The sequence below is a fragment of the Pelodiscus sinensis genome, chromosome 26 (genome assembly GCF_049634645.1).
Source record: "Pelodiscus sinensis isolate JC-2024 chromosome 26, ASM4963464v1, whole genome shotgun sequence".
Taxonomy (NCBI): Eukaryota; Metazoa; Chordata; order Testudines; family Trionychidae; genus Pelodiscus; species Pelodiscus sinensis.
Genome location: NC_134736.1, coordinates 9,808,466 through 9,817,223, shown reverse-complemented (window position 1 = coordinate 9,817,223; position 8,758 = coordinate 9,808,466). Strand labels below are relative to the sequence as shown.

The following is an 8,758-nucleotide window of genomic DNA, read 5'->3' as shown; positions in this document are numbered from 1 at the left end:
TCTGCTTTAGAGAAGCAAAGCCAAGTGCCCAGCACATGCACTGTAATGCAATCTTGGGAAAATGGCACCCCAAATCCACATATTCTGAATAAATCCTTTGGAACAGAGTTCTGCAGACAAGCCCAATATCCCCAGTCCCATGAAGAGCGTAAACTGATAGAATGTTACAGAGGAGGGAACATTCTTGCTCTTGCCAGAGCGATGCAGGAGAAAGCACAGCTTGATTGGGCAGCAAAGGGGAATATCAGCTTTGAAAGCTGCTTTGCTTGCCTTGCCTTCAGGGGTAGCCCGCAACATTTTGGCACCTGAGGCGGGGAGCTCAAATGATGCCCCCATGCCTCCTTGCTTGGGCCAGCAGCAGACACAATTTTCTACACTCTGGGTCCTAGTGGCACCCCCCCCCCCCCCACACACACACAGTCTGGCACCTGAGGTGGCCGCCTCAGTTCGCCTCATGGTAGGGCCAGCACCATGGCAGGTGGGGGAGACACAGTCCTTTCGTGCTGGTTTGCCTGCCTGCACTCATGCCGTACAATACAGTGAACGCAAGGGTGAGATGCTACTGGGTGGTTGCTCAAAGCAAGTAACATCTTCCATCCTTACTGACGTGGCCACTACATGCATTGATGCTCTATTTGATTGAAGCAAAGAGAAGCTTAACTATGTGTCATAAGCCCTATAGTGCTGAGGTAGTGGAGAATCTGTCATGTGTGAGAGGCCTGTGTTTCAGGAGGCGGAGGTTCTGATCTCTAGTCTCTCTGGTCTGAGCGTCATGGTGCACTTTATGTAAGGTAGGTCATAGCTCTAGATATGCTACTGTATTCCCTTAGCAAACACTGGTGGTGATTCACGAGCGTCAACTGAACAATTATAATTTGTGCAGCATCTTCTATACAAACTGTCACACAGCTCCCTAGAGCTACATCAGGCAGTTCAGGTACGGATTAACTGCCTTGCACCCTGCTAGTAAATACAGCGAGATGAAATAGGGCAAGTGTTACCAGTGAATCAAATCTGTGTGTAGAATGAGTCTGAAGCAGAGAACATTACATTCCCTGAGCACCTCTTGTGCTGAAGGATCCCAGTGCACAGATATCACTCAGCCTGCAGCCGAGAGACAGACACAGCTCCGGGGTGGAACGCCGCAGGGGGCTAATGGTGCACAGCAATAGTGCAGGATGCGATTCTATCTGGGTGGAATTTAGGTTACCTTCTGGTGGCCTAAATTCCACTCAGCTGGAATCCTGTTTACCTCTGTGCCAGGACACAGCAATTGCCGTAGGGCACCAGAGGGGAAGTTCCTCCCTGACCACTGACAATTGCTGGCTGTCATACTCTGGAACAGGAGGTCTGAGATTTGCACAGGTTGGAACCAGCAGGGTTAGGCCGGTACAACTCAACTCAGCTCCCAGGGAAGCCCGGGGGGAAAAGATGCCAGTGTGTGAACTAGGTGGCATGCTAAATGCAGGTTGGGACCCTGCTCCAGCCTTGGGATGGGCAAGATATGGCCCAGGGGCCGGATCCGGCCCACCAAGCCTTTCACTTGGGCTGGCTGGACCTCCAGGCAGGGAGCAGTGCCAGGTTGGCAGCTCCATCTGTGGGGGGTGGGAGGAGCGCTGTGAACCCCCTTTTTCCCTCTCAGGCCCCACACCTACTCCTGTATCCCAGTCCCCTTCCCCCAGCTCCCTTATGCACCCAGCCTCCACTGCAGACCCCGCACCCCCTCCATAGAAAAGTGCGGCCTCTTGACCACTTACCAAAACCTTGGAGTCCCCCCCCCCCCCCAAAAATTATTGCCCAGCCCTGTTCTAGCCACTCCGGGAAGCGCAGAGTTTGCGCAAAGTCCTTCAGCCACATTGCATGGCCCATGGAGGCTGCTGAGTCGCGCTGGCTGACAAAGCTAGTTCCCCAGGCCGGAGGGCGAGCAGGCCGCCTGGACTAAGAAGTTAGCGAGACTGCAGGGCACCCGCCCCGTCGCAGGGCTGGCTCCTTTGCCTCGGAGCAGAAAGCGCTAGCCCGGGGCTGGTCCCCAGGGGCGGGGCGCGAACCTTTCCAAAGCAAAGGAAAAACCAACCCCCCACCCCCTCCGGGCTGCTCCGCTGCGCCCGCCGCGGGCGTGGGGCGCGTTCCTCGCCCAGCGCGCACCGAGCTCCCGGCCTGCGCGCAGCTGGAGCGACGCGTGTGCAGCCACTTTGCGCCCCTTCCACCAGACCTGGTGCCCCGCGGAAAGCCCCGGCTGCTGCGGGCTGCCAGCGGCGGCAGGTGCTTGGGAAGGGGGAGAGGCACGAACCCCTCTCCCCGCCCTTTGCATTCCCCAAGTCTGTACCCCCCCTGCCTGGGCTCTGTCAGTCAAGCCCCCGGCTGCTGGGGGAGGAGCTCCCAGGGAGAGGCGGGGCGGCGGGGCTGCTGAGACCGAGGATGGAGCTGCGAGGAGCCAGACCGGCAGAGGCGGCTCGGAGCGACTCCTTCGCCCGCTGCTGAAGCGGCTCCGGGAGGATTGCAGGCGCCGGAGAAGCCCCGATTCCGGCTCGCCCCGCGCCGAGGAATGAAAGCGCTCCAGGCAGACCTGCTGCTCCTCTGCTGCTTGCTGCTCAGCCACGGTAGGACCCGGCGGTGCCTGAGTTTCAAAGTGGGGTGTGCGGGCAGGGCGCGGGGGCTGCTGGCGCCGGCCGGGGAGGTCCAGCCCGCTGGGGAGCCCCCGCGATGGGGGAAGGTCCCTCCGCTGGCAAGTGCAGCCTGGAGTTTTGCTTTCTCCGCAGGCAGCTCGCCTTAACAAATGTTTAACATGCAAATGAGTTTCTTTCTGCTCCGGCTCCGCTCGTTAGCTCCTGTCTGTGTGTAAACGCGGCTCGGGATTCCTTCCCCAGCAGACCCCAGCGAGGGGCAGGCTTGTTTTGCAAGGGAAGCTTCTTGTCCCTGGGTTGGTGGTTTTACCTTGGGAGGGGGGAGGAGAGCATCTTAATGACAGGGGGGCTGCAGTTGCAGCATGTGTTGTGATGGGAAGAAGTGTCTCAGAGGAGTGTGCATGTGGGAGCCCATGGCAGGGGCATTCGATGCTCCCTTTTGGCCTTGTGTTTTGGAGCCTGGAGAGGGCTGGGCAGTCCGGAGGAATTTCCCACACAACTTTGATACTGAGCAGCCAGTCCCCAGTGTTGGGCAGGAGAAGGTGGCATTTCGGAGCTGTGCTGCCAGGTCACACCGGTTGCCAGTCACCTGTGGAATGAAGAGGGTAGCGTTTAGCGACCTGGCAGATGGAAGTGGTGGTGCTCTCTCCGGGTGCCAGTGCCGAGTGCCAGCTGTGTCACATGGAGGTGTTCGTGCAGGGCAGGGCACAGAGGGTACAAAGAAACCACCCAGAAGACCTATCTGTTGATTCAATAAAGGCTGAAACTTTTGGGGGCAGAGCACAGCTTGACATGGGCGACAGTTCCTCCCTCGCCAAACATAGGCCATTCGTGGCCAGCTCCTGGTAGAAGTCATAGCACTCTACAGATACCCACTTGTTGCTTTCTCTTCTGAGCTGTGGGCTGCTGCGTGCCCCCCAACACCATGTCCCCCCATGGTACTAAAGGGCAGAGCCAGTTGCAGTTGCTTCTGCACAAAAGAAACCCTCTGTGTCTGCCATGCCAATTTCAGGCAGAACAAATCTGAGCTCTCCGGGAACACCGAGGCAGCGGCAGGGTCAGGTATATAAGCAGTTTGGCTGCCTGGATTTTCCTTGTAGTGTCAACTCCCTGCCCCCGAGTGCCTCCTCTCCCTGGAGGTTGCATGGCAGTTTACTAGCAGAGCGGCACAAGTTTGCCTTTCAGCTCTAGAAAGGCCTGCTTCTGCCTTCCTTCCCAGGCATTGTTTCTAATTAGGACTTTTTAATGAGCTTTGGTCTTTGAAAGCTGCGGTGTAGATCCACAACTCTTGACTCTTTGCTGTGTGGTCTAGTTGATCGGCCTCTCCTCGGCGACCTGTTGGCGGGGTGCCTGTGGTACTCTTGCATATTCATGTCGGGTTCTGTGGCAGCGCGGCTAACGTTGCACACGGGCTGGTGCCTACTGTATGAAGGATAAATGCAGCGGGGTGTAGCTGTTGCTTGCAGCGCCTGAGAAATGTGACGGTCTGCAGCCAGGCTGCTAGCCCGCTGGCATGCGTCTTGTTCCAGCCCCTCTCCAATATGGGGCTGTTGTGGAAGGGGTAGCACAGATCCAGGAGCTGAAGGCTGTTGCCGGGACACATTGGTGCCCCCTCTCCCCTTGGAATTTCCCATTTTGATTGTTCTTCTGGGCTGGTAGTGGTTATTCTCACCTGGGCGTTGTGCCAATGAATTCAATAACACATGCGCCCATGGTCTTAAGAGTGCCACTCCGGCGATGAACCATACAGGCGGCATGTTGACTGATGCAGGTGGTATGCACCCACGGGGTATTTACACCTCATGAGGGCAGGAGCATGTAGACAAACCTCACTTGTCTTACTTACATGAGTATACCCCCTGAACTCAGTGAGTCAGACCTATCCTTTCCGCCACCCCAGGGAAGTCAATAGAGTTGCATTCACTGACACGACCAGTGAATTTTGCCCAGATGGATGTGTGTGACTAGCACACCCAGGATTCCTACTCCTTCAAGTCCAGCACAGGAGATGAGCAAAGATCATCTCTGTCTGATGCAAGGATCATGCCTGGGACGTTTATCTCAGGCATGGACCTTACATGACCATCGCAGGTAACTAATCATTCTCCAGGTAAGGTCACTGAATTTCTGCCCCAGGATTTGTCCTCAATTGACCTCATGAATTTTTGTGGCAGGTTGGTTTGATGCTATCCCAGGAAATGATGCCAACCTACATAGGGCTTGTGGGGATGACCATACTTCCCTGGGTTCCTCCTGCAGGGGGGTCTGTCATGTTGCCTCATGCTGTTGTGGATTCCCATTTACGGGTTGGCTGAGGAGAGATGGATTTGACCTCCCTTTTCCCTGCCCATGCAAGGATTTCACAAGTGCATCTTTCCTGCCGGAGGTGGGTCCACTAATATACCTCTGTTTCCTGGTAGGCCCTTTTGAAGCATGTTATCAGAATGATTTTGAGACTCGCTGTACAATGCCAGGTCTCAAGCAGATCTCCACATCAATCTCATCCACAGCCATCTCTTTTTTGCACTGAGAGGTGTTATGGAATAATGATGGAGGACAGTGATGGTCTCTCCTGTAACTGATTCCGGTGTCTTTAAAGGCTCAGAGTGAAATTCTGTTAAGGTGGTATGGGGTGAATGTGGTTCTTTTATTCTGTGATTACTCAGCAAATAGCCCTAAACCCCTGACTTCAGGCTCTGAAAGTTGACAGCTGACTGAGTTTTGTCTGTGGAGCCTCTTTGGGTTCTTCTTTTTTTTGTGGTGACTGTTCAGTTGTTTGCTGCTTTTCCCTAATCTGTCAGTACCATAGTGCCTGGTTGTAGCTAGGCTAAAGTCGCAATGAAATTTACCTCCTGCTGTGTAGAGATATGTCCTTTGCTGAGAAGAGAATTGATGCTGTCATCCACAAGCATGAAGCTCACTACCTTGGCTTTTTAAAAATCATGTTCAGTTATTTTCCCCTCACCCAAAAGAACGGAAGTTGGAAGAAACAAATAGCAACATGGGAGCCACCTGCCTTCTGTCAGATGCTGAGTCATGGGAAGGTCCCGAGAAAGTGCCTTCACAGCCAAATCCCAACCTTGCTCTGCACTCATGTAGAATTTCACAGCGAGAGCCTGTGAATCTGCTGTGTTCAGTCCACCCAGGGCGGTCCCATGGCCTGGTGCAACAGAACGGTGGAGGTCTGCAACTCAGAGCCAGGTACCATGGAGGTGACTCATTCATTGTAGAGGAGCATTTATGAATGCATGGGAACCAGCAGTGGTGGCCCTACAGTCTCGTTATGGGCGAGGCAGTGGCTAGGCCAGGGGTGGGCAATAAGTGCCTTGCGAGCCAGATGCAGTTCACTAGAGTTAGCCCCTGGCTGGCCACTGGATGCTTTATTTACCTAAGCGTCTGTAAGTACAGCTGCTGGCAGCTCTTCTTGGCCATGGTTTGCCGTTCCCTGCCAATGGGAGCTGTGTGAAGCGGTGCATGCTGGGAAAGCATTTCCTACAGCTCTTATTGGCTGGGAAACCGAACCGTGGCCAACGGGAGCTGCGAGCGGCTGTACCTGTGCACGCTCAGGTAAATAAAGTGAATGGCAGCTTGCCAGAGGCTAACCCTGGGGAACCACGTCCAATTGCCCACCCCAGCCGAGGCCTGATGCGGGAGTGCTCCTTAGCCCACCGTCTTACCGTTGCCTTGGTTACCCACTCCCTTAGTGCCTCCTTTGATATGCCTCTTTGCCTGGAACAGACCTCGGCTTCTCTTCCATCTCCGGAGAGCCTCCTCAACCCAGGCCTCTGTCGGGAGTCTTTCCTCTGCAGACGTGATCTGCCGTAGGTGCCCCTTGTTCAGAATTGTCATGCCAGTTTCTTGTGTCTGTCTCACTGTAAGCTCTGTGGGGCATGTCCTTGGGCCAGAGTCCGATCTCAGTTCCCCTGGTGTAAATTTAGAGCCAGTAGAGCAATGCCAGTGAAGTGTCTGTCTGGGGGTTTTCAGAAAGTAGCCCTTGCCCTCCAGGATCTGAAGTACCTCTGGCTATCTGCTACTGGCATGCTTAGGAGATTGTAAATGAACTGGCTCTGCAGGATCTGTACAGAACTTTCCCCCCGCCGCTCGGCTTTGAAGAGATTGCAGGCCTTGCAGCGGGCTCTTTAAAACCAAACCATGCAGCATTGTATTATTTGTAGTGTGTGACCATTATCAGGGCTGGCAATCAGAAAACAAATGCCATGAAGTTAAGGTGAAGAGGGGAATCATGCCAAATCCAGGTATAGCAAAGGGCTGGGAATACCCAGGTGAGGCATTTGCCTCTACCTGTAATGCTATGAGGGAAGAGAATGGGGTTGGTGGGTGATGGTGAGTGGGCTAGGGATGTAATTAGTTAACCAGTTAAACTAGTCCTCCCCCATTGAATCGGTTAAAGTGGGGGCGGCTCCAGCCTGGACGGGCTGGAGAACCCCTGCCCAGAGCGCACCTTGGTGGCTGCTTTGGCAGGGCTGGAGTGCCTCCTGTCTGCAGTGGGCTCCACAGGGCTGGAGCAGCCCCCTGCCTGCAGTGGGTGAGGGCTGTACCAGCCCACACAAGCCCACTATAGCTGGTAAGCCTCGCCTGTTAGCCATTAACATCCCTAGAGTGGACCACAAACTTGCAGAAAGATGCTGATAAAAAAGAAAGACGAACCTCTAACAGGACTTACATGTAAGGCTGGTGACTTAATCACTACTCTCTGTACAATGTCGAGGAGCCCAAGGCAAGACTGCACTAGGGGCAACTAGAATCAACACCATATTGTAGATAGAAAAGGGCTGTCAGGTCATCCCAGGGGCTAAGGCAGCATCACTGCTTTTCTGGGCTTTGTCCAGCCACTTCCATATGATTCTGATGATCGGGGTTGCACATGCAAATGGGTAGGGGGTGGAAATCCATCAGTAGAGCCTCTCCAGAGAGATTCAGTACAGGACCAAAGAGGCCCTTTCTAAGCAGTATCTCCACTACCCACTTCATTCAGTCACAACAAGGGGTCACTGCTCTTTCATGTTGTATGTTATTAAATCACAAACATTTGTTAATATTCAGTGCGCTTTTTAAATTAATGGCACGGGTTTCCTCTTTTGTCTCTGCTTGCACAAATAGAAAACAGGCTAGTCAGTTTCACTTTTTGTTTTATTGTCTCTTACATTTGGCTTCTCCTGTGCTTGCCTGATGCTGCAAGGTTTGGGTTGCAAAGACTGCAGGGAAATGACTATGAGATCATCTCTATTGGTTGTAGGCTTTATCAAACCCACACGGTTTCCAGTTTGATCCAACAGCATCCATTTAAAGATGATCAGCAAAGTGACATTATCAGCCCCAAAAGCAGAGCAGGGAGAGCTGTCTAAAGAGTTCATGAGGGATGGATCTGCCTCTTACTGTTCAGCATTAGTCAACGTTTAAAACATGCTTTCCATTCACCGGTTAGCAGTTGATTGTGCACTTGCTGGCTCTCTTTAAATGTCACGTTATAAGTGGGAGGTAGAAGATTTGTATAGTTAGATTCAGCTCTAAAATGAAATCTCATCTTCATTTGTTCATGCAGCACCCCCCACGTGAGGAGAAAACTACACCAGTAACCCCCAAATCTGCTGTAGCTATAGAATTTTGTAGCCCTTTTAAAAGGGCTTTCACATAATGAATTGGGATGTTAAAATGTGTTTAATGAAGTAGCTGTGTAACCGCTGAAAATTTAAGTGGGTACGTGCAGGGCGACATCTGCTCCCCAGTAGCCGGTGTACGCAGGGAGTCCGCTTTTAAGCTGGCTCCCCACGTGTACCGGCTCCTACCTGTCCCCCTTGCATGTCGGGGAGGAGGGGTGAGACAACGGCAGCTCCCTGCACGTACTGGGAGCCTGCGTGTATACGTAAAGGTTAACCAATGAGCCCTGGTTCATGGTGTAATATGGTTACACTTTCACATTCCTAATAATTACCAGTCATTAACACTAATTTGACCCAATCAGATCTTCAGCAAAAAATAATAGATGCCTCCGTGTATGGAGTCATCGGGATCAGTGTTCAATGGAGTACGCTCACGCAATGGATAATTAACCTCCGTGTGCAAGAAAAACTTTGTGGGGTCGGGTTTATTGCAATAGTTTTCTACACAGTAAA

At 53.0% G+C, this 8,758-nt stretch overlaps 1 protein-coding gene across 5 annotated transcripts in view; it reads left to right on the top strand.

The window, feature by feature from the left end:
• The first annotated feature begins 1,791 nt into the window (after nt 1-1,791).
• The window catches only part of KIRREL3 (kirre like nephrin family adhesion molecule 3), a 779,733-nt gene continuing 772,766 nt past the window's right edge, over nt 1,792-8,758 (top strand). For 3 of the 5 annotated variants that reach the window (XM_075909299.1, XM_075909298.1, XM_075909303.1), the window contains exon 1: nt 1,793-2,600. In XM_075909299.1, the coding sequence (XP_075765414.1) occupies nt 2,546-2,600 (55 nt within the window). In that variant the 5' untranslated portion in view covers nt 1,793-2,545. Of the gene's footprint in view, nt 2,601-8,758 lie in introns of all 5 variants that reach the window. The other 2 variants (XM_075909300.1, XM_075909302.1) reach the window with 1 other exon arrangement.